The sequence below is a fragment of the Lodderomyces beijingensis genome (assembly GCF_963989305.1).
Source record: "Lodderomyces beijingensis strain CBS 14171 genome assembly, chromosome: 4".
NCBI lineage: Eukaryota > Fungi > Ascomycota > Pichiomycetes > Serinales > Debaryomycetaceae > Lodderomyces > Lodderomyces beijingensis.
The window spans coordinates 2051385-2078297 of record NC_089973.1 but is presented as its reverse complement, the minus strand read 5'-3'; the positions used below and the strand labels follow the sequence as shown (position 1 = coordinate 2078297).

At 48.1% G+C, this 26913-nt stretch overlaps 13 protein-coding genes across 13 annotated transcripts; 4 read left to right on the top strand and 9 right to left on the bottom strand. All coding sequences in view use genetic code 12, as the record gives it.

The window, feature by feature from the left end:
• Nucleotides 1-21: 21 nt before the first annotated feature.
• On the bottom strand, nt 22-8793 carry LODBEIA_P39070 (uncharacterized protein; the record flags this gene model as incomplete). Its single annotated transcript, XM_066974069.1, has 1 exon — nt 22-8793. One exon carries the CDS (start codon nt 8791-8793, stop codon nt 22-24), a length of 8772 nt encoding a protein of 2923 aa, XP_066830845.1.
• A 536-nt stretch (nt 8794-9329) lies between these two features.
• Nucleotides 9330-10115, top strand: LODBEIA_P39060 (uncharacterized protein; the record flags this gene model as incomplete). Its single annotated transcript, XM_066974068.1, has 1 exon — nt 9330-10115. The coding sequence occupies one exon, from the start codon at nt 9330-9332 to the stop codon at nt 10113-10115; it is 786 nt and encodes a 261-aa protein (XP_066830844.1).
• Nucleotides 10116-10143: 28 nt separating this feature from the next.
• LODBEIA_P39050 (uncharacterized protein) lies at nt 10144-11406 on the bottom strand (the record flags this gene model as incomplete). Its single annotated transcript, XM_066974067.1, has 1 exon — nt 10144-11406. One exon carries the CDS (start codon nt 11404-11406, stop codon nt 10144-10146), a length of 1263 nt encoding a protein of 420 aa, XP_066830843.1.
• Nucleotides 11407-12432: 1026 nt separating this feature from the next.
• LODBEIA_P39040 (uncharacterized protein) lies at nt 12433-13046 on the top strand (the record flags this gene model as incomplete). The annotated part of the gene is made up of 2 exons (XM_066974066.1): nt 12433-12439; nt 12637-13046. The coding sequence occupies 2 exons, from the start codon at nt 12433-12435 to the stop codon at nt 13044-13046; spliced, it is 417 nt and encodes a 138-aa protein (XP_066830842.1).
• A 274-nt stretch (nt 13047-13320) lies between these two features.
• On the top strand, nt 13321-14598 carry LODBEIA_P39030 (uncharacterized protein; the record flags this gene model as incomplete). The annotated part of the gene is made up of 1 exon (XM_066974065.1): nt 13321-14598. One exon carries the CDS (start codon nt 13321-13323, stop codon nt 14596-14598), a length of 1278 nt encoding a protein of 425 aa, XP_066830841.1.
• A 73-nt stretch (nt 14599-14671) lies between these two features.
• LODBEIA_P39020 (uncharacterized protein) lies at nt 14672-15043 on the bottom strand (the record flags this gene model as incomplete). Its single annotated transcript, XM_066974064.1, has 1 exon — nt 14672-15043. One exon carries the CDS (start codon nt 15041-15043, stop codon nt 14672-14674), a length of 372 nt encoding a protein of 123 aa, XP_066830840.1.
• A 603-nt stretch (nt 15044-15646) lies between these two features.
• LODBEIA_P39010 (uncharacterized protein) lies at nt 15647-17890 on the bottom strand (the record flags this gene model as incomplete). Its single annotated transcript, XM_066974063.1, has 1 exon — nt 15647-17890. The coding sequence occupies one exon, from the start codon at nt 17888-17890 to the stop codon at nt 15647-15649; it is 2244 nt and encodes a 747-aa protein (XP_066830839.1).
• A 744-nt stretch (nt 17891-18634) lies between these two features.
• LODBEIA_P39000 (mitochondrial 37S ribosomal protein bS6m) lies at nt 18635-18985 on the bottom strand (the record flags this gene model as incomplete). Its single annotated transcript, XM_066974062.1, has 1 exon — nt 18635-18985. One exon carries the CDS (start codon nt 18983-18985, stop codon nt 18635-18637), a length of 351 nt encoding a protein of 116 aa, XP_066830838.1.
• Nucleotides 18986-19432: 447 nt separating this feature from the next.
• LODBEIA_P38990 (uncharacterized protein) lies at nt 19433-20035 on the top strand (the record flags this gene model as incomplete). The annotated part of the gene is made up of 1 exon (XM_066974059.1): nt 19433-20035. The coding sequence occupies one exon, from the start codon at nt 19433-19435 to the stop codon at nt 20033-20035; it is 603 nt and encodes a 200-aa protein (XP_066830837.1).
• A 32-nt stretch (nt 20036-20067) lies between these two features.
• On the bottom strand, nt 20068-20766 carry LODBEIA_P38980 (uncharacterized protein; the record flags this gene model as incomplete). Its single annotated transcript, XM_066974058.1, has 1 exon — nt 20068-20766. The coding sequence occupies one exon, from the start codon at nt 20764-20766 to the stop codon at nt 20068-20070; it is 699 nt and encodes a 232-aa protein (XP_066830836.1).
• A 443-nt stretch (nt 20767-21209) lies between these two features.
• LODBEIA_P38970 (uncharacterized protein) lies at nt 21210-23051 on the bottom strand (the record flags this gene model as incomplete). Its single annotated transcript, XM_066974057.1, has 1 exon — nt 21210-23051. One exon carries the CDS (start codon nt 23049-23051, stop codon nt 21210-21212), a length of 1842 nt encoding a protein of 613 aa, XP_066830835.1.
• Nucleotides 23052-23269: 218 nt separating this feature from the next.
• On the bottom strand, nt 23270-24952 carry LODBEIA_P38960 (uncharacterized protein; the record flags this gene model as incomplete). The annotated part of the gene is made up of 1 exon (XM_066974056.1): nt 23270-24952. One exon carries the CDS (start codon nt 24950-24952, stop codon nt 23270-23272), a length of 1683 nt encoding a protein of 560 aa, XP_066830834.1.
• A 472-nt stretch (nt 24953-25424) lies between these two features.
• Nucleotides 25425-26336, bottom strand: LODBEIA_P38950 (uncharacterized protein; the record flags this gene model as incomplete). Its single annotated transcript, XM_066974055.1, has 1 exon — nt 25425-26336. The coding sequence occupies one exon, from the start codon at nt 26334-26336 to the stop codon at nt 25425-25427; it is 912 nt and encodes a 303-aa protein (XP_066830833.1).
• Between the last annotated feature and the right edge of the window lie 577 nt (nt 26337-26913).

The following is a 26913-nucleotide window of genomic DNA, read 5'->3' as shown; positions in this document are numbered from 1 at the left end:
AAAAAGACCTCATTTTTTTTTTTACATTTTGCCCAACATTTTCGAGTACTGCGTTTCCACCTCATGGACCAATCTCTGGAGGTTGACAATAACCAACTCATGGGTAAAGTTGGGGAACTTGTCTCTGTTTAGTCCAAACCACTCCAACGGCGGTGTGGCATTGCCCAACTCTTTGAGCTGGGGTGCTTCTATTATTGGCGGCGCAAGAGGCGAGTATCTGTATTTAGACTGGATCTCAACCTTTTCCATCGTCTCCTTGATGGCATTGTCTATTTCCTTTGTTGAGTCCCCCTCGCCCAATTGCTGTTTAAGCGTTGACAACGCCGGCGGTTCCTCTTTGACTGGCGAGTCAAACTTTTTCTGTATATTCTGCTTGTACTCAATCCTGGTGGAAAGTGCACTCGAATGAATGTTGTACATTTCGCGGATAAAGTTGACTGAACCCAAGTTCCACCGCACTGCAACTGTGCCTCCAAAGGAAGACTGGAACAAGTACTCGATAACGTTGCTTTGGCCCTTTTCAAATGTCCGCATGGAGATCTTAAACGAGGGAAACACAAATATCGTGCCGCCCTTTGCCTGCTTGGCAAAAGAAACAAACTCAGCAACAGTGCACGTTTCGATAAACGTCTCTGGTGGCGGAGGCATACTCGAGAGCGAAACTGTTAGATCGTTAAACTTCAAGTCCAAGTCATTTGAGATTCCGTAGCCGTACTCATTTTGTTGGAACTTTGCCCGCGATTCGTCCAACTTGAGAACGAGAACCTTGGTGTTGTCCATGGACGATGGGTACACGTGCACAAGCAAATGACCGATGGACACCAATATCTGCGTGTCTAGCTTCTTTACCGTTTTCAAGAGGGAGTGCTTCAGAAACGACCTCGACGGCATCCTTTGGCTTATCGACTTGCCTCGCGAGGAGTCTCTGAGGATCTCCTTGTAGGAACTTTTGTTGTCCTGGTTCATGCGTGAAATGGTATTGCCAATGTCCATAAAGTTCGACGCCGTCAACGAGGTCAAGTATATCTCGAGCGCTTTGAACTTGCTGACAAATATCAAGTGGTCCTTGGTGAGGGCGATTTCATTCTTTTTATTGTAGATGTCCATTGAAAAGCCGTCGAGGTAGGCAATGGCAATCACATGGTAGTCAAAGGACATCTTGAGCAGCAACTCGGCAATACCCGCCGAGATCAACACCAAGGGAACGTCCAAGGTCTCTGCTCCGCCAATGTTCCATTTGATAGCGGTGTGCAAATTCACGTTGCGCACAAGCAAGGACCCGCCCAACCTGCCCTCAGCGGAGAGATCGATCTCGTTGATGCCCGTCTTCAAGTCCTGCGACCAGTCCTGGGATTTCTTGGAAACGGCCCAGAAGTTGCCGATGACGAGTCTGAAGATGCCCAACGCTTGGCCAAAGTCGACTTCAACGTTGACCTTGTTTGTTACAAAGACCACGACCCAGGGAAATGCATAAGTTGTCGACACCTCTCGAAACTTCATAGCAATGTTTTTGTTCTGCGCCAACTCCGAGGAAGTCGAAGCTGTTGCAGCATGGCCTCCCGGGTGGTGACTCTCATCGTCGTGGTGATGGTCGTATAAGTGCTTTGGAAACCAGATGTCTTTGAACAAGTCCACATCTTGGTACTGCTTCACGTTGACGTACGCATCTGCGTTGGTCACGCAACCGGTGGAGAACATCCCCCCAGCTCGACCAAACTCGAGCACACTCAGGAGCAAGATTCTCTCCATTTTCAACGACGCGCTGATGTCTCTCGAGTAGACGTGCTGAAGCGATGCGGCAACACCGTCCATGAGCACTGAAAAGTGGAGCGATTTCCCCTTCAGGTCGTTGGAGCCAATCTGCACTAGGATCCCTTCAAGTCCAACAACTGCCGCAACCTTCGCGGTGGGCTCACAGCTGAGTGTAAGCTGCTGCCTCTCGATCCTTATCGCTATGTCAAACGCAAAGTCGTCCAAAACAAAGCCATCGCTGCGGCTCACCTCGTTCGAAGCCTTGCTAGTCAGCTCCTTGTCCTTGCCAGATTCAGGTTTGTGCATCGACTCCTTGATGCTGGAGATGATGTCCACGAGCACCGGCACACACTGTGGAAATAATGTGTTTTCGGAAGAAGAGGTCACCAACTCCCCACTAAGCTTTTTCTTGCCGTTTAAACATTCAGAAAACTTGAAGATGGTCTTGATGGCAGGAGCATGCAAAAACAACGACTTTTTCTCCCCAAGATCCTCGTCCTCCATTCTTGATATCAACACATTGGAGCCTGCAAATGTCGAGACAAACTCGACCGATTGGAATGGGATTTTGAAGTCTGATGACGGTCGCGCCGGCTTGGGCTCGGACGCCTTGTCGTCGAATAACCACGACTTTCTCTCCATATACTTCTGGATTCGCGATGCGGAGCTCGCAGATTTCTCAACAAAGGTGCCAATCGATGTCGACACAAACTGCACATCTATCTCGTCTCCATTGAGCGACAACCGCAAATGCTTGGACTTTTTATCCTGCTTCTCTATCATGTAGATCATCTGCAAGTTGGGCAAAAAGGCTCTATTCAAACTGGTTCTTTCAGACCGTGTGCTGTAGAAGTCATTGGCCGTGCCTCCATGTGCTAAGGAGATGTACGCCCCCATCAAGGTGAACTTGCCCAAGCTTTCCTCGGTGGCTGCAAAAAACTTTTCTGCGCCGATAATGACCCCGGGGCAGTCCTTTGACCGGTCGTTGAAAAGCCAGCCCATGCAAAAGTTGTAGGAAAGGAATTGAAAAGCGGAAAATCGGGAGTAGATGGCCATCTCGACGCTGTTGCGAACTTGATCCTGTCTGGGCTTTGGTGAAGTTTTTGCTTGTTTTGGAAGCATTGGCAATATATCGTCTAGTATCTTGATGGACGCAATCACAATAGATTCAGACAAGGCAACACGGCAAAACTCCGACTCAATCTGCAAGCTCTGGCGTGTGTTTCTGGAGTCCGTGTCATTGAACAACCGCACAGCCAAGTTTAGAGCAATGATGTTTGACAATGCCAACGGGATATTCTTTCCCACCAAGCTCACTCGGGACGCTGGTATCACAACGTCCCCGTAAGCAGGCACTTCCTTGGCGATGGGCAAGTTTTCCAACTCCTGGACTACGGAAATGTTGCAAACGTTGAAGCTGGTGCCCTCGACGCTGAACCCCAAGCTTGCCTTGTTGAAAACAGCTGCCAACTCCAAGTACTCTCCCTTGAACTTGAGCCTGAATAGATGGTTTGTCTTGTTTTCATGGCGGGCTCCCTTGCCATCGGAAAGCAAGGAGTGTAATTTGGCAAGCTTTTCTTGCAATTTGGGCATCTGAAATGACACAAATCTCATTATCCGAGTGACATCTGCAAATCGGAGCTTCAAGTATCCGATGGAGAGTTCCGACGAGAGCAACATCAAATCTTCAGCACTTTCAACACCGCACAAGCTTACAAGCTCGGTGGAATGGAGTTCGAGTACACTGTGGCGGTCGATGCAGAAGTTGCTCTTGAGTCGCTGGAACTCAACTCGAGTAGAGACACGGCCATCTTTCATAGTGGTGCTAATCGCAAATCCCGTGAGGGCACCTGCAAAGTGGAGCGGGTCAAGCAAGTCTATCTTCCAGACGATTTCCTTGGCCTTGGCAGTGCAGCTCAAAAATAAAGGCTTTGCAGGCGGCGACGACTTTGGAGATCCTGAGTCCTTTGATGCCAACCCTTTTACAAACGGGACGTCTTCCGCCATGAGTACTTGCAACACTTGCATAATTCGATCACGGCGACTGACCAAGCTGGTTCTTGTTCCCTCTGTCTCCACGTTCACCTGCATCAGCGACCCTAGTTTCACAAACACCACGTTTGACTTGTAACAGCTTTGCGTAAGCATTTGCTCTTTCATGGCATGTAGTGCCACCTCTAGCATTTCAATATTCGACACAACTTGCAACCGTGATTCCGAGTCATCCTTGTGGAACATTGTCAAGCAGTTCCTCACGCTGAAAGTACCTGCAGCGTTTAAAAGCTCAACTGATTGGTCGAAATGATCAACTTTTACCGTGACTTGTATATGACTTTGCTCCTTGGCTCCCTGATTCGAATGATGTGATTTTGTGGCGAGATCACCAAGGTTGAGTCTCGACAATGACTGGAGAAACGTGTTTGTGATTTTCCCCTCATAAGAACCCACGCTCAACGCTGCGTTGATACCTTTCTTTACATCACCCTGAGGTGGCAGCAGAGTCCCCGTGCAGTAGATGTCGCGCAACCGAAAGTATGCTGGCTCCTCAAGGCTTGCGCAATGGACCGAGACTCTGTGTATGGATGTGACAAAGTCAACCTGCAAAGGCGTGCTTTTCCCGGCTCCCTTGAATATTCCTTCCAACATCTGCCGCCGCTGCTGCGGGTTCGACTCCCACGCTCTCCAGTTGGAAAAATACACCCACACCTCTTCAAGCGCGTTTAGCGAGAGGCCCTTGTCGCGCAAGTTCTCCATCGCGTTGTGCAACCAACTACTCGGCAAGCTCCGAAGGGTGTGTCGCAACTTTGCCACGATCTTCCAGCCGTCGGAGTTCCGCATGTGGTCCTTCTTGGATCGCAATATGTACGCCGGTCGCGTGAGGACATCGGGGTCGTGATCGATTGCATGTTCAACAGAGGCCAACGTCAACTCGTGGATAAGCTTTGCCTGCAAGAAGCTGTTCTTTTCGATAGTGTCGAGAATCGTCAAAGCAGGGTTGATGGATTGAAGTACAGCCTGACAAGACTGAATTTGATTGCTGATTTCAGCCATGTCAACTTCGAAACTCAAATAGTTGACATCAGCGGAGCCCACGATACTGCCGTCTCTCACGTCAGCCCACAACTCTAGGTCCCTAGCTTCCGCCACTATTGCCAGGTTCTTACCCTCTTCCCCGAGAGATGTCACAGAAACACACTCAACGTGGACTGCAAGCGACAACTCCTCAGACTGTGCATCATCCACATCCTCTCCCGCCAAGAAGGCCTTTTGGGAGACTGCGGCGGAGAAATTGGACAACACCAATTCTAGCCTTTTTGCTGCGCCTCCTCTTTGCATACTAGCAACATCACTACCCACATCCATCGACAAGTGCACTACACACTCGTGGTTCACCACGCGAAAGTTCTTGACCGACTGGGACAACTTCTGCATTGCGTTCAATGACTCAATAGTGGAGACTTCGATCTGGTCCATGAGCGACTCCATGCTGACATCCGCCATGACCTTCGTCATCAAGGCAAACACTAGCGAAAAAACCTCGGGACAAATGTAGGCTTTGAGTGCGCCAAGCTCCACAATGATATTGTCATACTCAGTGTCTGGTTCCACCACATAAGAAGGAGTAAAGTCCTCGCTGTCATAAACGACTGTGGGATACGTCTGCTCACCAATCGGGCAGACATCATCAACACTGCTGTGCAAAACACTACTACTGCCGCTTTCAAGAACCACATCAGCAGTAAACTCCGTCAAAGGGATGGCCACTTGTGGGAGTGACAACGAGGTCATGAAGCTCCCCTTGTTTGCGTCGTAAAACCTATCCCTGTACTCCTCGGAAAGCAAAAAGGGGGCGCGGTGGAAAGGAGCATCGCTATTGCGCATGTGAAGCTGTTGTATCGCTCGACGGCCCATCATGTCCTTTTTCTGACAGATGTTCACCAAGGTCAACGACGTTTGAAGGTAAAACACTAGCTTCATATCGCCGTGGCGGCATGTTGTCAGTGCCTTGGCTGTGATGCCCGGGATCGACACCGATAGTCTGTTTGAGTACCGGTTGTTGCTCATGTCATTGTACGACAACAATAAATCGTCCATCTGGAACTCCAATAGGCTCAGCACGTCGGGTCTCAACTTGAATAAAAATCTCGGGCAGCGAAATGAAAAGTTGGCTGCATCAAACGCAGGTGGGAACAACTCACCCAACGCGTTTTCATGGTCCAGCAACCCCGATCCGAAGTTTGAAATCCCCGCTTTTAGTGCCCTGATGATACCGGGGTCGCCATCAATCACCCACTCGCCGCTGGCAAAATCCCATTTACACCAAAAGGTCAACTCGGTGGGAGGTATGCCAAACATTCTGTGCGAGTGGACGCTGAATCCGTCGACGTGCATGTCGGCACGAGTCGCGAAATGGCTCTGTGCGTATTCTCCTACATCTACAAATGGCATTTTTTCATCAAAGTCGTGGACCACGGTGCCTGAAACCGGGCTAAAGTCTGCTTGCATGTCCATGTAGTAGTTTGTGAATCGAAGGTCAACGTCCAACATGTCAAAATACAATCCCACATGGGACCGGCAACTGTACAAATGCTCAGGCAAGATGATCAACCCGTTTCTCACCTGGAAAGTAAACAACACATCAACATCGTTTTCTACTTTGAGCATCCCCCAGTAACTCTCGTCCTTGGCCGGTGCCTTGTCCTCCTCTGTGGCTGTGCTTCCACCTCGGTTGTTGAACTCCTCAAACGTCTTGAAATGAATGTGGTCTCCGAAATAGTTTTCTCGCATCGTAAACAAGTACCTGATGGCAAACCCATAGAATATCAAGCACACTTCATCACCAATGCAGTTCATCTCCACGCAGTTGGACGTGTTGATCTCGACGCCGCTGTAGAACGTGTAGGCCCCCGAGACCTCGAAATGACCGCTGCTGCCAACGAGAATCGTTTTCGCCATGAATGCGTTCACTGTGTGCCAGGGCGGTATATGCAAATTCAAGTTGAACTTTGGCGTTGAGACGTGGTAAGAAACTGTAGATTTTTTGGTGAGTGAGCCATACATGGGGATTCCCACAGTACAGTCCATCTGTTTGCCTTCAAAGGAGAGGTACTTGTTGTTGCTAAAGTCCAAAGGGTGGTTTATGATGTTGTTGTCGTTGACATTCAAATATAGCTCGTAGTTGATTAGCTTCCACTGGATGTTGTAGACAAATGGTCTAAAGTATTCGTACGGGAGCGGCTCGCCTGATGCAAAGTCAGCGAATAGGTCGGAAAATAGCAAAAGGTGCTCTCGCAACAAAAACATCCTCGCATTCAAACTGACCTGGTCAAATGTCCAGGTGCATTTCCCGTTCCACAGCAACGGGAGGCCAATGTCGGCGCTAATCTCGTGGGAGTCGGCCAAGAACAACACATCGTGATTCACCGATGTCCGCATTTCGGGCATGTTGAAAACCATCTTTAGCCGGTTCGGCCACTTGTCCTCCTTGTCGGTGACGTACGAAGTGAAAACACCCACGTTGGACCCTTCGCCGAGCTTCAACTCGATCCACCCAAACGGCCGGCCGGTCTTGGGCACTCCCAGGCTGATGTAGTCATTGTCTTTGCTCGGTTCGCGAGTGGGCACCCGCACGACCAAGTCGTCCCGCACAATAACGGCAATCTTGAAACCCTGGTATTCTCTTTTCTTGCTCCCTTCTGAGGCCACGCCTGCATAGTTTGGTGTTGAATCTTTGGCTAGCGGAGGAAACAACATGTCTTGTAGGGGTGCCCGCTGTTGGTCGGCCCATGGTCCATAATGTATAGTCCCATGGGAGATCTCAATCTCGAGACCTGATTCAGGCGCCTCCCCCGAGTCAATACCAGTTTGCACACCGGGGGAGTCATAATAGTAGATGAATCGTGTCATGGTGGAGTCTAAGATCAAACTGTACTTGGCATACTGTTCCTGGTTTGTGCTCATTGGCGACAACACCTCTGGTTCTTGAAACTCGCCTACGTACCGTTTCAAGCCTCTCCATTGGTTGTGCGGTAGGTCGACTCGTGAAGCCTCGCGGCCCTGATCGAGTCTCTTGCGCACCCATTGCATGGCACGAGTGAATCTGCGCCATACTTTATACCTCTTCATGTCTGCGTGACTCCTTTGGGACTTGTCTTTGGGGTGAGTGTCGTATCTATGCTTGTCGTATCCGAGATTTGTCTTCATTGCGATCTGGAATTGCAAAAACTGAAGATCGTGGAGTAGTCTGTAGGGGTCTAGTGAGTTTGGTGCTTTTGACACGTCTATTGATCCCCTTGCAGATTTGAACGAGGCCACTAGAATAGAAGGTGTCACGACATTCCCCAACACAATGGCTCCCTTTTTGACTCTAATCTCCAAGGGCAATACCCAGAGAAACAACATCAAGGACCTGCTTTTGGACTTTCTGACAAACTCAATCGACTCTCCTTCCTTGTCGTTCCGGTGCGAAGCCGAGCTCTCACCCGAAGACGTTGATGTTGACGATGCAAACGATTTTTCCGTCTCCTTTGTTGCTGAGTTGTCACCCGTTTTCAAAATCTCAACAATGTTGTCAAATGCCTCCGTGCGGTTGTAGATGAAAATCTCCAACCCATCCACAACCATAACAAACCGAGACGGCAGCTCGTCGTTTTGCTTTTGCGTGACTCCGCCAACTTCGTAGTCGGTGTCCCAGTAGTAGTTCGAGAGCTTGGTCAACCTAAAGAGCCAGTACCTCCAGGTCAAGGTTACGTTCAAAATGGAAATAGTTGCATCGCTAGTTGTGATGGTGAGGTTTTTGATGAATATCCTGCCGGCTAGCGGCGAGATTTTCATTGCGTCCACGCGGATCCTGGTTTTATACGCCGTCCAGAGTATCAACTTGAATAGTAGGGAAAATAGGAAACCCAATAGCTTGTGGAAGTAGAAGATGAACCCGAGACCCAAGATCAACGCTAGCACCCAGTCTACCAAGTAGATCCAAAAGGACACCTTAATGGTGGACGTGGAAGTGACTGCTATAAACTGTGATTCAAATGCCATTATCGGTGAGGTTGGAAGAGGAATGCTGTCGCATAGCCTTGAATCGCCCGAATCCCTGGTGTTGTATGCCGTGGAAAAAGGATAGATTGGAAGACGGGTTTTCTTTACCCTGGTGTTTGTAATGTAAAAGTCTTATTTGGAGGGCACCAATTAGCTTGTGATGAGTGTATCTATCGCCATACGACACTTTTTTTCCGCTGAATTCCGCGGTAAACTTTGGGAGAAAGGGAAGAACAGGGAGCAGCATTTGGCCGTGGTGTGTGCAATGGTTGGTTTCCACCACTACTGTTGCAGAAGAAGACGATATGTGTACCAGTTTAGAACGTGTCCTCACCATAATGGTGCTGTATATGATAGTAGTCAATGACTTGCTTGTTGTGTAGTCTGAAAGATAGATAGTGTTGTCTATGCTATATCAGTTGTAGTAGTGTGTTTTGGTGGTGCGCGTTTACAGCACGAAATATCAAAACAAATGTCACAGCTTTGATTACAACCTGCGTTTCTTTCACCACTTACTCCTTCATTCAGCCACCATCATGTCTCACAGAGTCTTTGACAACTCCGAGAACCGGAATGTGATTAGGTCACGAAATAAGCAGGAAAACAACAACACCGCAAACACCCAAGTCTACAAACGAGTGCCGTTGGGTGGTAAGAACCAAAACATCACCAATGTCGCATTCAACCGCTCGAAATCAACACTTGGATCAAACATATTCAATCCGCCCCAGTTGAGTAAATCAAACTCAACGTTGGGAATACCATCTGCTGCTTCATCTTCCTCGTCGGTGTTGGTCCATCAAGATGATTCGCAAGCGAAGCAATCGCTGCTACTGCCCAATCGAGTTTCCAAAAGAGTAAACCTAGAGCCAGTATCAGACAATACAGCTCTTGTCAAGCGGTCGAGGTTGGACGATGAGCCATGGACAGACTCTTTGATTAAACCTCAGTTGCCACAGAAGGGTCCTGCCGGCAGAATCGGGTCGACTTTGAGGACAGACGCGCTTCATGCGCGAAATCTTGCCCGTCCCGCTGCCAACAACATGGACCCGGTGAAACAGTGCCAGCGCGTTAATGACATCGACAGATTGGTTGAACTACATTGGAACGACGAGATCGAATCCGTCCCAGAGAGAGCACCTAGTGCAGTTCCCAGACTATTTGACGAAGCAGAGTTGCAATGCTTCTCAACTCCTAACAACACTGATAGCGATGCGGTAGATGTAGGAGAGATGACCATCGAGGTGGATATAGAAGAAAACCAGCAAGAAGAAGGGGAACTCGGGTTGAACGATACCGATTTGCAAAACTTGTTAGATTAAATAATGCGGTATCCTATCTACAATGCTATTATTGTTGACTACACTGTGGTGAGTATTCTCTATAGCCCTCTTCGTGTTCTTGCCTCGTTTCGTATGATGGTAAATCAGCAGGTTGGAGAATTGTAAAATCAGTGATTAGATTGACGTTTGCTTCGGGAGCTATTTGTGCTTCAGCTGACACTGGAAGGACGTTTCTGATTTTTATCATGTCGTCTCTCTCCAAGCACCAATTATCCCTGGGGAACTCAATTTCCGGTTTGAGATATAAATCGCCATTGGACTTGGCCGAAAGCCACGAGGACGCTCCTCCTCTAAGAGGCATTCCTTCTCCTGCAATCTTGATGAAGTCATGAGGTCTAATGACTTTCCCCGCTGGCGTGCAAAGCTTGATGCTTCTCCCATCCAAATGAATAACCACCTGCTTGGAGAATCCTGTCAACGCGTCTGCGAGGGGCAATGTGAAACTGGCGTACAAGTCATTCCCCTTGCGCTCAAACGTTTGATGTTGCTTACAAGCGTACTCTAGTATCACATCTCCGGCAATCTTTCCCGGGCACTGGTCGCTCTCGCCCTTTTTCCGAATCACGCCGTTATTGGGAGACCCTTTTGGTATTTCAAACTCGAGTATTTTAGTCTCCTCAGTGACTCTGGCTCCGCCGCACTGCTTGCATTTGTCTTTGGTTCTGTGTATTTTCCCTGTCCCACTACACTTGACACAGTCAACATAGTGTTGCGAGACAAGACCAGGTGCCACTCGTTTGATTTTGCGAATGTGGCCCTCGCCATTGCATATGCCACACGTCTTGCTCACCACGTTTGACGACCTGACTCCACTGCCTTTGCAGCTGGTGCAGATGACGTTTCTGGTTGACGTGGTCCGCACGGTCTTTCCCATGTACAACTCTTCGAGGGTGACCTCCACCTTGATTTTTGCATCTTCCGTTTTGGCCTCGTTGTGTCGAGCTTGGCCGTTGCTGAAAAAATCGTGAAAATCGTTGCCGTTGTACTCGTTGAAGCTCGCTCCGTAAAACTGCTCAAAGGGGTTTGAAGCGTAAGTTTGGCTGGCATCTGTACTACCAAACTGGTCGTACCGATATCGTTTCTCTTCATCGATGAGTATTTCATACGCATACGAGATCTTCTTAAACTGAACTTCCGCCTCCTCGCGTTCCGTCCCCGACGCTTTATCCGGATGGTACTTCAAAGCAAGCTTTCGGTACGCCTTTTTGATCTCGACGGCGGTGGCATTTGATTCAATTTCTAGTATCTCATATAGGTCTTCTTCCTCCATAGTTGCATGGGTGGAAAGGATCAACAATTAGCAGTGGTGGAAAATATATTGCAGAATCTCGCTCGCTGCGATGTGATTATCCACCCTCTGGAACCTTGCAAAAACCCTCGAGATATGACTGAGAATGAGACAAGGGGCAACTGGAAAACAGAGGCCAAGTGCAATACAGAGCAGATGATGTCAACTGTTTTGACCTTCAAGTTCAACTATAGAAAAACACCTAGATATCAGCCTCAAGTGGGATAAAAAGCAGCCAAAAAAAAAAATGGAAAAGCGACAATTGCAGGATTCGAACCTACGCGGGCAGAGCCCATCGGGAATAGCTTACCACCTGAGTAGAAACCTGCACCCGACTCCTTAAAACCACTCGGACAAATTGCCGAATGTACCAATCCGGAAGGTTCACAGCTGCTTGCAACCAGATTCTGCAATAATACAACTTTCTGGCCCTTTGGTGGGTCCTCGAGACTTGATTTCAATGGGATACATCATTTCTACAATCTTGGGATTTTGTTTTATTTTCGTCCAAATTTTTAGGCAAATTCGTACAAGATTTGGTATAAACTCAACAAGTACAGGACTTTGGCTTCTTTCTATCAATCTCAAGCGATGGACTCATGATAGTATCAATCCTGGGGTCCTATGTACTCTCTATTTTTAGGGTTGCCTCAGTTTTTTGCACCCAGTTACCTTACAATGAAAAAGGAGCGATTCTGACTTTATTTTGCCAGCGTTTCCCGAGATGGAGAAAACCAACTTCTCTAAAGCGCTACTGAGGTAACACAAGAATCGGCGGTTCAACAAAGATCTTTTTTTGCCTTCTTGTATTCACTGTTGTAGCCCAGCAGGCAAACAGTGCTGGTATACTTGAGGAAAATGCAAAATTGGATCCACTTGCGTCGACAGAAAAAAAAAAAAAACTAAACTCAGCCAAACCAGCAAGTTTAAACACAGGATATACAATCTAGTTCTTACTAGCACAACCACCACTTCCAAAACACTTATTTACATAGAGCCGAATCAATCATGGTATGTCTTGTAGTCGAATTGGTGAACCCTCTACTACAACTGCCACCATCTCCCTTACAACGTCATTTCTAAAATTCACATGCTAGCATAGGATACTAACCTTCATTATCTAGTCAAGATCAGGGTATGTCCAATGACTCCACTCGCTTCAAAAAAAAAAAATGCCACAAGCATACTAACATGTCCCATCCAGTGTCCAAGTTGCAGATGAATCGTTAAAAGCATTCAATGAATTGAAGTTGGGCAAAAAGTACAAGTTCATCATCTACACTTTAAACGACGCCAAAACCGAGATTGTGGTTGACGAGACGTCCACAGATCCAGAGTACGACTCGTTCTTGGAAAAGTTGCCTGAAAACGAATGCAAATACGCTGTTTACGATTTTGAGTACGAGATTGGCGGCGGCGAAGGAAAGAGATCCAAGATTGTGTTTTTCACTTGGTCGCCAGATACCGCACCAGTGAGAGCCAAGATGGTTTACGCATCGTCAAAGGACTCCTTGAGAAGAGCCTTGAACGGTGTTGCTGCCGATGTCCAGGGTACTGATTTCTCAGAAGTTGCATACGAATCGGTCTTGGAAAGAGTCAGTAGAGGTGCTGGGTCCCATTAAATGGAGATATTTAAAGGTATTATTACAGGATTTGATATTCTTTTTCTTTTGTTACGAAACAGCTCTTCTTGGTTGGAATTGATTTCAAGTGTACCTAAAGTCGCCAAACCTGCCAAAAGCCCTGTCTTTGCGGGAAAATTCCGTTAACCTCTGGCGGCCACGCACTCCTGAAATAATATCAGTTGCGGGTCAAGCAGAAAAGTCTGGGTCACAGCTTTCCCAGGTTAATATCTCTAGTCTACCTCCTCCACGCCGAGGGAATAAACAAATTAGAATGTCGACCAAACTACCGCGGGCGACGTTGGCGCAGAAATTACACGTGCTCGACTACTTTCATCAATCCGATAGTCCCCAGTTGAAAACCGTCGACAAGTTTAAAGAGCAACTCTCAATTTCAACGTCGTCGTTAAGTGAATGGTTGAAAAACGAGCCAGAGTTGCGTAGGCGGTACAGCGAAGCCAAGTTCAAATCGTCCAAGAACGCCAAGCGCAATGCAACGTTCAAATACGAGGACATCAACAAGGCCATGGACAAGTTTGTCCAGGAACGACTAGCAAGGAACGGTCCAATTAGTGAGCCCGTGCTTCGCGAACAATGGGCGCGGTATGCGCAACAGTACGGAGTAGACGACCCCAAGCGGTTGCACAGCTTTAGTCACGGCTGGTTAAGTCAGTTTCGAAAGAGACACGGGATAAAGACAAACAAAGTCAACAAGGAAAGGGGGAGGGTCTCCAAGTATACACAGGGGCAAGGAACTAGCGTAAGCCAAAAGTCACAAGAGCCGGGATCCGGCCACGACGGATTATCACCCCCCGCTTCAATATCGATACATCAGGGGGCCGACTGTCCGATTGATGTTTCTTATACGAGTACCCAGTCTATGACTCCCAGTGAGTTCAACCATGCGGCAATGTTTCGAGTCGAAACTGAAACTACTGAGACTGCAGAAACTCGACAGGCAAGACCGCCCAGTGTGGATGCAGATCAGGATATGGATGCAGATTTCATGTGCAATCATGAGGAAACGCACCATCATCAGAGATCAAATCACAAGTCAAACTTGCACGGGTCGGGAGCCCACTCGCAACTTGCAAACGCATCTCACCCAGCACATCCTGCTCAACTTGATCTATCTAGAAACGGGTTCGGTGTGGAGCTCCAATTCGAAAAGACTGAGAGGTCAGGGAGGGGCCATCAGCAGGGACAAGATCTCCACACGTCAACTCTCCGCTCCTCGCAGGCCATGGCACATAACAATGTCTCAGTACCGCAACGCGTTTCCTCTCACCAGATGAATCAGTTGACACCTAAATCAGCAAACGTGAGCAACCGCGTGCCGAGAAGCAACGGCCCGCCAACAATCGTAGATGTCGAAAGGTTCATATTTGTTACGGGCGACAAGTTCTTCCACAACCATCAGCAAAGCTATCCCAACACGTTTAAATTGTTTCAAAAATTCAAGGAGTCGTACTTTGATGAAAAGTACCTTGCTGAAAGTGCAAGTGTGGACCAAATTCAGAGCAGCCACAGCGATCCAACTTTATCTGAGTAGGAAGTTATCATCTAAGAGGTCAACAACTGCTAGTGGTTTCGTCTACATGTGTGATTTGAAAAAGTGACATGCATTATATCGAATTGGTGAAATCAATCTCATCATGAGCAAGCTCGACATTCAATCCAGGCTTAACGTTAATCGGCTGCTGGCTTTCCAGCCCCTTGACGGGATCCAATTTGCATTTGCAGGTGCTGCACAGCCTGGTGCATTTTGATATTTTAAAATCAACAAGATCAATCTCTTGCAGCTTTTGCGTGGCGGTGTTCATCTCGGACACGAGTCTTGTCGGTGGAAGGATAGGTTTCTCTGGAGTTGCGTTTGACTCCACTTGTGCGCTTGTGCCAGCAGCTTGCAGGTTAAGCAGGGTGGATTTGTTGATCTTGGTGTTTATAGCAGCATTAGCTTCGTCGTGTTTGGCATATAAATAGTTCCGAAGTGCCATCTTGCTGTAGTTATATAATTTTTGACGATACTGTGATTGGCCTTGAGGTGCTGCAACAATTGGCAAGCGCATAACTCCGATGTATGGAGTTGGGCAGATTGGCCTATCAGTAAAGACCAGTATATCCAGTGCGTTCTACTTTTCTATTCCAGCACACCACAATTCGAAATATACAATACTTCTGATGTTCTTCTTTATGGTATATATGTCCCCATCAGCTATCATCGCTGAGAAGTGCATTGCTATCGTCTTTTACTCCACCTCTTGGTGGCTGTTTTATAATTTTGCAGCATACTGTCCGTTTTCCTCTTGGTTTTTCCTGTGCTGCATACACGCAAAACAAGAGTGGCCTGATTTCTGCACCTTTCATCATACCACCATGCCCCTTACCGATTGCATCGAAAGGAGGTTTCTGCATTTGCTCCATCTGACAAAAGCCGTTTCCTGGATAGGCATTTCGTCTTTAACGAGATATTTTACAGCAGGTTTGAAAACACTGACCCGTCTGATATCATTTCCCACCACTTTAGTTAAACGCATTACATAATACAAAAGACGAAACTACCAAAACAACGGCCACCCACCCTTAACTTCACCCCCCACCTATTTTGCCGCTGGGTTGTGCGATTGAGGCGTTAACTTGAGCCCAATGATGACAATCCCAAGCGCAATGGTGAGAAACTTGAACTTTAAATTGTCATCCACGAGCGCGTCCCTGTTCTTTGATTTCCTCTTGGATTTCGCTTCCTTGGCTCCCCCCATCACTAGATGCTTGATCTGGTTCAACATCCCAACTTCCCCTTCGGAAGACGCAGAAGAAGACGATGCATATTCGCTCAGCTGCTGCTCTTCAGCTTCGTCGTCCGCCGCGTTCAACTGCCAGGTCATGTTCTCATACTCTGCTGCGTCGCTCTCGTTCTCACTTAGCGGATACAACTCGGACCGCTCAAACACTTCAGAGGCAAATTTCTTGACGATCCGGTCGTTGACAAAATTACTTTGCGCGTGCTGACGCGGGCTGTCTTGGTCTTCATCTAGTTCGAATATGTCAAAGTTGCCAATGTATTGCTCGTCTGGGTTGGGCACGTGACTGGCATCGCAAATCAACCCCACGGGACTCATCGAAAATGGCGTATTTGCGTCTCTGGCATTGTGCAAGACAGTGTTGATGGAAACGGACCTTAGCACGCGTTTCTTGTTGATCAACAAGTCGCGCGAGTCTTTGATCAACTTGGCATCGGAGTATTCGTAGCCATTCTGCCGTAATGAGGTCAACGACTGTTTCTTGGCCAACCGCTTGATGTTCTTTTTTTGCTTTTGTAGCTCAAAGCCAATGTAGGAGAGCAACTTTTCATTATGTAGCTTGAGTGATTGTAGTTCGAATTTGAGTTTTGTAATCTCCTGTCTTGTGCGGCTGTCCGAGTTTAAACAGCTGGATCTCTTGGAAGACAGTTCAGAGTCGTCGAATGAAAAGCGGTTGTTGCCCTCGGTGTCAGTTTCGGGTCTCATGTATCCATTCAATGCAAACAAGGTCCCCTCTCGGTGGCGCGACTTGCTGGAGTCAACGTCAACAGACTCCTCAATCACATCGAATATCAGCAGGTGCCGTTTCGAGCTTTGGCCCTGAGGCATGGATGATACCCTCGTTCCATTTTGCTCTTCAAACTCGACTTTGACGGGTATTATATCGTGACTGTTATATCGCACGTGGTTTGGCTTTGTTGATGAGTACCGTTTGACAGTTGCATCGGCCATTTGCTCAAACACACCGGCATCTTCAATCGAGTTGCTTGGTGCTAGTTTGAACGGAGATAGCACAAAATCCGTCGGCTCGGGCACTTTTGGTTTTGATTTCAAACACGTGGGCAAGGACCTGCGTTTGCGGTTTTTCGACTCTGGGTCTGGAGATGGAGGAAGAATGGCGGTTTCCGCGGGCGGGAACTGAAAGCCATGAGCCACCTTGATTGAGCCCGTGGAGGTGTCCTTGAGACAGGAAGAGTCGTGGTGGGGATCCTCCTGCATGCTATGATTAAGAAGATCCAACTCGCCCTCGCTGCTGTCAATGTGTTTTTCTGAAAGGTTGAGCAATGAGTAATTGGAGTGATGACTGAGAGCGTCAATATCTCTGTCCAATGCTGCAACTGTTTTTTCACTACTTGGTCTCACTTGGCTAGCCAAGCGTTCACACTGGCGGTTTAAAAACTCAATTTGGTCCATTAGAGCAAGCTTTGAGTTTTTCTCCACTTCAAACTGGTTTTGCAACACCTTGTAGTCTCGCACAAGCTTGTCGTATTTCTCCTCCAAAAGGTCCCTACTGTGGTCACCAGTGTTGACCTGTGGTAGTGTGTTGCCAACTGCTTCACTTTGATGTTGTAGTTGGTTGATTTTCTTTTGCAAACAATCAACAGTTTTCTGGTAAAACTCTTCTTGCTGGTTAATGAGATCTTTGAGACACTCTTTTTCCACTTCCATCTCCCCCATGGCCCTTGCAACGGTTTGGATCTCCCTTTGAGCTGCTTCCAAGTCAGCTTTCCTGTGCTCGAGCTCGTGAACAAGTAGCTGGTTCTCTGCTCCAATTCCCTCCACTTTCAACAACATGTCTGCATATCGTCGCTCCAATGCGTCATATTCTTGTTTACGGGTGTCTAAATGAAAGTTGTCACTTGGCATCACTTTGGTTGTTGGTGTCTGCAGTTTAGCCGGTTTATCCGGAACAACACTCGTGTTTGCCTTTGACTTGTTAAATGCCAACGGCAATGCTGTCGTTACTGGTTTCCTTAGTAGATGTTCTGTTTGAGTGATTACTGTAATCTCATCACTATCTCGATGGTTTGCAGACTGTCCCATGCTACTGAAACCAGGAGAAAATACGCAGTTCTTGATTTCGATGCAACGCACAGACAAAGGCTTGATTTTGATTTGGTCTGGTTCTCTCGCTACTGCCTCTTAGACCATGCACGCCGTGGCAATATCTTCAGGTTCTACTGTCAGTTGTAGTGCCGCCAAGGGTATTTGAAAACAAACAGCCAGTGAAAATAAATTTCTACCCCCTTGAATAAACCAAGTTGGCTCTGAAAGAGAAAGTATAGACCCAAGATCGTGGATAACCTCTCCCTCTTCTAAATAAACGCTGTTCCACCTTTGGCCAGGAATTTTTTTCTTTTTTGGTTTTTTAACGGTGGTTGTTGTAGAGGGTTTTTCTGTGAGAATGTGTACAGTTCATCTGTTTTGGTTTTATCCACATACAACTCGGGACACTGGAATTATACACAAGCAAAGAACAATAAACCTTACATCTACCAGCATGCCTCGAAAACAGGCACCTGCTATGCCTAGTAAGGCACACCCTTGCTTTGTTTGTTTTTACAACTGCACTGAAGTCACCCGTGTAACGTATGCTAGTGTGGAGATGGAAGCAAAGGAGGAAGTAAGTGTCGCGTTTGGTAATTTCACGACAAGCAAAATGTCGATTGCCTAGACAACTCAATGCTTCTATTGTAAGGAGTAGCTATACAAACGCAAGTCATGGAACTGTCATCATTTTTCCATATTCAAGCCAACCGTCACCCACTATGTACAAAACTCGCTCCCTCACCTAAGGGCCTGTTCCAAAGATGTCCCCGGATTCAAACTCTTGGTCAAGTCGTGTTTCTTCATACTGGCCCTTAGGATTCTCGGGTCTTTTCGCAATGTTCTCAACAATTGCGCTTGCACATTACTCGAGGAATCAAACCCGATGATGAAGTTGTATCCTTGAAAGTGCCGTTCTTGTTCTCTGGAGACTATCTTGGGTAGTGGTCTTGCGCCTAAGCTCGTTATGTCCCTGATGACGCCTCTGTTGTTCAAGATCAACTTACCAACTGTCGAGGCAATCTTGGTGGCTTCCTTTGTAACATGCAACGGATCCGTGATACGGGCTATAGCAAATAGTTCGTAGTACATTGTCTTTGGCGCTGTCGGTTGGGTTCTAGCCTGGTTGACTATCGGCGAGGTTTGAAAATTTTCCCTTCACCATTTACTACTGCGATGGCGCTACCAAATGAAACACCATCCAGATATACGGACTCTTGACTTTACAGTTCCTCAATCCCATACACTCCTAATAGTGCTGGTCTGGGGGCAAAACAATGAAGTGAATGTCCACATCCATCTAGAACTCCCCAGCATCAGCAAGCCCGAACTCATCTATGTGGAGACAGCACTGTCCCGCCGCGTTCACACCCGATTGCTGCAAAATATTATCAGTGACAAAGTCGAAGTCACGTGCAATGATAAATTGCAGCCAGCTTGACAAGGTATCTCGGCACTCTTAGCACTTCAAAATCTAGCAACGACTGAGCTCAAAATTTTTTCACCAGTAACGTATACTTTTACTCCAGCATCGCTATCATGGCTTCCAACATAACATGGCATCCTAACTTGACGCACAGTGAGAGAAGTGCGTTGAGGAAACAGCAAGGTGTAACCGTATGGTTGACTGGTTTGTCAGCGAGTGGTAAATCCACCATAGCATGCGCTTTGGAACAGTCGATTTTAGCAAGAGGGTTGAACGCGTACAGGCTCGACGGTGACAATGTTCGATTCGGATTGAACAAGGATTTGGGGTTCAGCGAGGCCGATAGGAATGAAAACATCAGAAGAATAAGCGAGGTTGCGAAATTATTCAACGACTCGTGCTGCGTTACCGTGACGTCATTCATTAGCCCCTACAGAGCAGATAGAAGGTTAGCTAGGCAGTTGCACGAAAAGGACAACTTGCCCTTTGTTGAGGTGTATGTCGATGTGCCAATTGAAGTTGCTGAGCAAAGAGACCCCAAGGGGTTGTACAAAAAGGCCAGGGAGGGGATCATTAAGGAGTTCACTGGTATAAGTGCGCCTTATGAAGCGCCAGAGCACGCAGAGATTCATGTGGAAAACCACTCAGGTTTGACCGTGGAGCAAGCTGCCGAGCAGATAATAGAGTACCTCATAAACAAGAAATACATTGAGTAGATATTTAAAAGGGTTGGCATTATGTATTCACTTTACTTCTTTAAACTGTCCAATCTAGCTTGCAAGTCGTCCTCCACGGTCTCGGCACCGCCGTGGGCACCCACGCTCTCAGCTACTTTACCCACAGCTTCTCCATGTGAGGGCGCACCCGTGGGCGTGTCCTTCAAATTCAAGTTCAGGTTCAAGTCAACCCCAATCTCGTCAAGCACCTTGCCCAAGATCTCGTCAATCTGCTCTTCCTCGCCCAACTCGTCCTCGTCCATCGCCATGGCGTCGTCAATGGCATCATCCATAAACTCCTGTTTCTGGTCCATCATGTCGTTCTCCTTGGCAAACTCCTGCGCGATTCTCGATAGCTGAGGCAAGTTCATTGACCTGTTCATACCACTCAACACGCGTGTAGCGTCCCGCATTGACATTGCCATCTGCTGGTTGGACCGTACACTTTGCACACGCAACGATATCGCCTGTAGTTGCGCCTTCATGGAGTTGAACTTTTGAATGTACGACTTGGTTCTAATCAAATCCTTTGCTTGGATCTTGGCACTGGAAATCTGCCCCTGTTTCGCCGACTTTTTAATCTCACTGATGAGCTTCTTTTCTTGCTGCTGCAACTTGGTCACTTCCCGACTGAGTTCCCTCTGCGTCTTTTCCAATGCTCTTTGATTCTTTCGAAGCCGTTCCTGCGGAGTGAGCTTCTTCCCGAAGGCCCATTCAAAGATCTGCGACATGATGTATTAGAAGTAACTTGTTTCTGGGGTGTGGTGTTGGATGTGTGGGTTTACGCCTTATCTCGGCAAACTGCTACATTTTTTCTGCGAAATTTCAATAAAAAAAACACCTATGATTTATACCCACCGAGAGCCAACAGCACAGCACGGTGGGCCATGCCATAGCCGGCCTGGTATCCATTCCCACCAGCACCATAGTTGTGCACAATAATCTTGCCGTCGTTGCATTTCTCCTTGCAAACCCTAGCTCTTACTGAACGCATACGTACCCTCACCTTGAAAAAAAAGGAGAGGATATGGTCTACTTTTCAATCTTTTACAATCTTGTCGACTGCAAAAAGTATCATCGTGATAGGCGCGCGCAATTTTCATTACTCCGAGTCAGAGAAGTCACCAGCGAGCACCATACATGTACTAACCCAGCATGGCTTCCTATGCTTTGTTTATTCACCGTCATGCTCATTAAGTATCGCACGCAACGTCTCAAACACAGCAGCAGAATTATCTTGCGAAACGTCTTCTATTCCGTAATTGTAAATCGACCCTAGCCCGTACAATGCAATCGATGTGCACACCGCCATGGCGAGATACCCCTTCCCGGTGAACCCGTTTGGTAACGGTGGTTGTTGCAAGTTCTGACCTCTTAAATCAAGGAAGCTCATGTGTCCGGCAGCGTTACCCTGTGTCGGTACCTGAACTTCCTTGCACGCCTTTGCGTGGTTATCGCTTATGTTTCCCTGAAGTTTCTGTATCTCATGCGGATCCTCAACCAAGACCAAAGCCAAGCCTTGCTCCAAATGCCAGTCCACGTGACAGTGGAAGAACCACACCCCAGGGTTCTCCGCCACAAATCGAAGCACGAAGTATCCATTGGGACGCACTTCAATTGTATCCCTAATGACTGGAACTTTGGGAAACTGCAACAGGCCCCTATGGTCTGGAACGTAAACCACTGGTTCTTCAGGGTCATTTTCACTACGCGCAATAACCTGAAAGTTGTGTCCGTGCAAGTGAAACGGGTGCTTGCCGTCGTCCTGGTTGTTCAACACTAGTTCAATCACCTCGCCTCCGTGCAAGACATACGCGTTGGTGTTTGTCCCGTATATTTCTTGGTTTGCAGCTAGCTCGCCACTTGACAAGACGGTGTACAAAGTGGGCACCTTTGGTGGAGTATACGACTTGCCGTTGAACAAGGCATAAGTGACACCGTCGCCCAAGACCTCCATTGAAAAGTTGACCTGGATGGTCATGTCTGGCTCGGGCAAGAGCCTCTCGCCACTGAGAGGCACAAGTTCGAAATCATTAAACCCTTTTAGTTGGCCAACAGTCTCATCGAAATCGTGGTACGGATAGTGTCCCGGGTTGTCGACATTGTCATTGTACACAACATAGTTTGTCGACACCAACTGCAAGTCCTCGGGCACCTCATCCAACATGGTCATATCCAACACATTGGCAAACCGGTAGTTCCTGTTTGCACCCGGCTTGGTCTTTACAAGAACAGCATACCGTTGGCCAACAGTGATGTATAGCGAGTCCACCGTGTATGGTTGCACGGGCACCCCATCAACCTCAACAATGACCAAATCGTGGTCTTCAATGAACAAATACTGCGACACAAACAAGCCCATGTTGACCACACGAAGCAAGTACGTCCTGTCCGGAACCACGTTCCAAGTGGCATTCTTTGTCTCATTGAACAAGCTATTCTGCGGAATGGGCTCGGCCCCCGTGGGGTTGAACCGCGACATGAACAGCTTCATTATCACGGGTGTCTCCAAATGATAATGCTCCGACACGGATAACGCCACTTCCTCGTCATAGACATACGGCACACTCTCCTCATCGTCTTCTTCGATGACAAACATCCCTCTCAAGCCGTCGCCGTACTGGCTGCCGCTATGGGAATGGTACCAGTATGTGCCGGTTTGGTTGCCAATTGTGAAGTCATATGTAAAGTTAACCAGGGGCCCAATGGGACACTGCGTCACCATTTCAGGTCCATCCTGCCCATTCTGACCTTTCATGAAAAGTCCGTGGAAATGCAAGGACGAGTTGCGGTCGGGTAGTCCATTGTGAAAGTTTATAACCACCCGGTCATTCCTCTTGACTCTGACTATCGGATTAGGCCACTCGCCGTTGATTCCAATCATTCGTCTTGGAAAGACCCCATCGGGGTTAGCGTCGACATAGCCTATATTCCAGTTGAAACGGTGAGTCTTTGCTAATAACGGCGTGAGACAGGCGGACAAGAGGACCAATAGCACCAGCGTGGGACAGTACATTCTTGAAACCTAGCGTGGTGGCTGTCTTTGCAAATGGTTAGAATGAATCTGTTGCGAGTAGTATGTCCAAACCGGAACCCTTTTCCTGACATCGGCTCCACCAGAGCAAAAAAAAAGGAATCACCTAACAAGTTGATTTTGTGTCACTTGTCAAATTTTGCAATCACCACACCCAAGCAGCCACTTTTCCAAAAGGGGTCCCCCCCCCACCCCCCGGTTTACTCCCAGTTTCTGGAAAACACCCTACCAGGACACGGGCAACTATCAGCAATAGAGTTTCTGGGAAACGCAAACCCGGCCTCTTTCCAATCGTGTAGACTCAGATCCACATACGCGCGCATGTGGTCCCTGATATACTGCAGCGTAGGATAGTCCTCCGGATCACAAGTCAAGCTCACCTGGTCTCGCGGCTGATACACTCGCACGTAATCCACCAAGAACTTTGCCGGCAAGTCCAACCTGCGGAGACTCAACGCGGGGTTCCACACCCTCGACAACCCCATGTTGAAGATAAGCGACATGGGCTCGCGCGAGATTTGCCTGTGGCCAATCCACTGGTTTCCATGTAACGCTTCGCCTTTTAATGTAAACGTCTCCACGTCGTTGATTGCGAACCGCACATACCCTCCTCCTTTGGTGTCGTACTCCATGGCGAACCGGATAAACCCGTCAATCTCAACCGGGGTCTCGAGCGAGATCGACTCCTGGTACACCGTGCCAACGTCTTGTCTGACCATTGTGTTGTTGACATTGGCAATGTCTACGAACCGGTAATCCGGTCTCCACCACTCGTCAAAGGGCGCAACTTGCACAGTCTGGACCCCCCAGTACTTGTTGCCATGGTACAACCCCTCCATAATGTCAATCTCGGGCGCACCGCGACCCACACCCAAGCTAGGGTGGTCTTCTCCGAAACACGTGCATGAACTCAACCTTTGTCCCGGCAAATAGGACATCCCCAGATTGGCGGTGCTTTGGTTCGGCAAGATCCCCACGTCGCACTCGTCATACGTATAGGGCCACACGCCGTCGGATGACGCGAGGTAGCCTGGCCGCGCCAAGTTGCCCAACGACCACACCGCGGGCCATAGCCCGTTCTCCACCAGGCGCGGCATCTGCACCAGGATCTCCACCCGCGCCTGCTTGTTGAAACACAACTTGTTCCACGACTGAACCATACCGGAAACGTACAGCTGCTGCCCCACCTTGTGTTTGTCAAACGTGATTTCCAAACAGCCGTCTCTGGTGGTGACCATCAGCGGCAGGTAATACTCCAAGTCCTGCGTGGCTTGGTAGTACAAGTCCACCGCCGTGAAGAATTGGTCTTCGTACTCGGCAAAAGTGCGGTTCTCGACGTTGAATTCGTCGGAAAACACCAACGTCCAGCTTGATTTTGCAGGCAACACAGGGCTATCGGGATCGACTAGATTGGTACGAATGGCCTTGAGCTGAGTATATGTTCTGTTGGTCAATTTTTCCAACCGGTGTCCGTTGCGCATGGGGTTGTTGAGCATGATGCTTGCCGTTATAGCATACGCGCACGCGGCAGCGAAAACCGTGGTCACCACTAACACGGCCACAAGAAACCGCCAGTTCAGTTTGCAAAATGGCAATCTCCAGTAGCGGGAACGCATTGGCGGTGACAGTGACGCATGAGCCACCACTTCTCGAACCACTTGCACGTCTTCAGATTTCGTCTGCAACAAGGCTTCATCGAGGTAGTAGCCTGGCTCTTCAAGGTAATCAAACTTGCCGTTACCAAACGGCTGGAAAAAGCGCGGGTCCAACGTCGTTGGCGGGGTATACGTCTGCTCGGTGGCAGTCTGAGCCGTAGACACAAGCGAAGTGGATGTGCTATCGGGGCTCTCGCGGAGCTGTTTTGGCGAATCCCGGTTGACCATTGAAGAACCCACTGACTTGTTTCACGAATGAAGAAAAAAAAAAAAAGGCAATGCAAGATCTGTGCTTTTGCTTTGCCTTTCGGTTCGTTCTTGAGTAGAGTATTTGTAGTTATTATTGCCTGGTGTGTTTATCCAAGAGTTTAGGATTGAACCTGGAATCCATATTTTGCAGCCAGGGGCCCCATTTCGGAAGTGTGCGCGGCGCGCTCTCAACACGGAAAAGATCCAAAAGTGGAAACTCGTATACACTTCCGAATGAAAGCAACTGTAAGCAAGACATGAGAGTACACTACGAATCATCTCTCTATAAGATAACTTTGCCTATCAATTGAAAAAGCCCTGAAGTAAAGTACAAAACTGTATGTATATAATCTGGTATCCCTGTTTCATGATCGACTCAACCGACAAGACCTCGTTGCAGAGGTCGTGAGTGATTTGTCTCTCGACGTATGTTTTTTTTCTTTTCTCTTTTTTATGCCATTGGTGCCTCGCCTTCAGGTCCAATGTATTTGGGATCTCTCCATGGACCCACATCGCCCAACAACAACTCATCGTCGGTGGCAGGATCCATGCCGCCGTACTTTTGGGGCAAGTTCTGCGGAGGAATCTGTCTCAACAACTGCTTGGTATAGGAGTAGCCGTAAATGTGGATCTTTGACACGGTGACTGGGTCCAAGAACGGCTTGAATAGTTTGAATGCAGTGGAAAAGCCAAAGGGGGCATTAATTAAATAAAACTTACCCATCCTCTCCGGGTAGTAGTCCTGGCCGATTTTCGAGGCCTCCCTTACGTAGCCAATGACGTTGTATGCGGTGGATATCGATATCCCTTTCAAGTCCAATATCGTGCACGAGGTCTCCACCAAGTGTCCGGCTTCTCTGGAACACGCGGGCAAACGGTACTTGACCATGGCCTCGTACTCCCAAACCAAGTTCTTGAGCATTCTTTCCTGGGTGGTGATCTTGAGCATCTTGTTCAAGTCGACTTTGCCCAACTCTTCATAGTAAACAGGGCGGCCGTCCTTGTCTGTCTTGTGGTAGTAAGTGGGGTACATCTTGGCAACAATGGGTTTCTCTTCGTACTTGAAGTCCTTCATGATGGTGTTGGTGCCAAACTCGTCTCTCCACTTTTCACACTCGATAAACATCTCCTTCGCCAAGGCCAAGTCGAACTTCCTAGCTCTGAGAAAGCGCAATAAACTGGCGTCGTCTAATCTCTGCGCGTACCCCAACTCGACCAAGTCCTTGCGCATTTGAATCACCGCCTCGACTTGCTCCTCTGTTAAGTTGGAAGTGAAGCCGGTCAACTCACTAGGTGCGGTGATTTGCGGGTACGACTCCAACAAGACATCTTCTGAAACCTGGCTCATGTTATCCGCTGTCATCTTTAAAACAAGCTAGTGTGACTCAAAGTGGGTTGCTGTTGATGGTGGGGTTTGAAATTTGAAAACAAATCAGTAACAAAGAAAAAAAAAAAAAGTAGACCAAAGTGCCTAAAATGGTAGGGTATCCCGTGACTGTATGTCCGATGAAGATCTCTCCCGTGTGGCTCTGGAGATCTTGAACACAGATGAGATGCAAAGAATGCGGTGGTGCCGTGGGATGTGTGTCTCTATCTATAGCAGTGGTGGGAATAAAAGAGAGTGTTGAGAATACAGAGATGTTTTATATGAAAACTACAACAACAACAAAAAAGAAAGAAACATTTTTTTTTCCCTGCGCCAGCGGATTGTTGAAAACACCAGCGAGTTGGAGCCGATGGGGGAGCCCAGCCTAGAAGAGGCAAACCGAGCGTCCATCTCGTAAAAACGAAACACCACATAGGGAGTCACTCGAATCCAAATGCTACACCCTGGCCAGACTTGATGCCTTGGGTCTCTCATCGTTGGCAACCATGTTGTTATAGACCGCCACTACGCGCCCAGCCCGCCCACACACCAAGCGAAACTCAACAAAAATAGA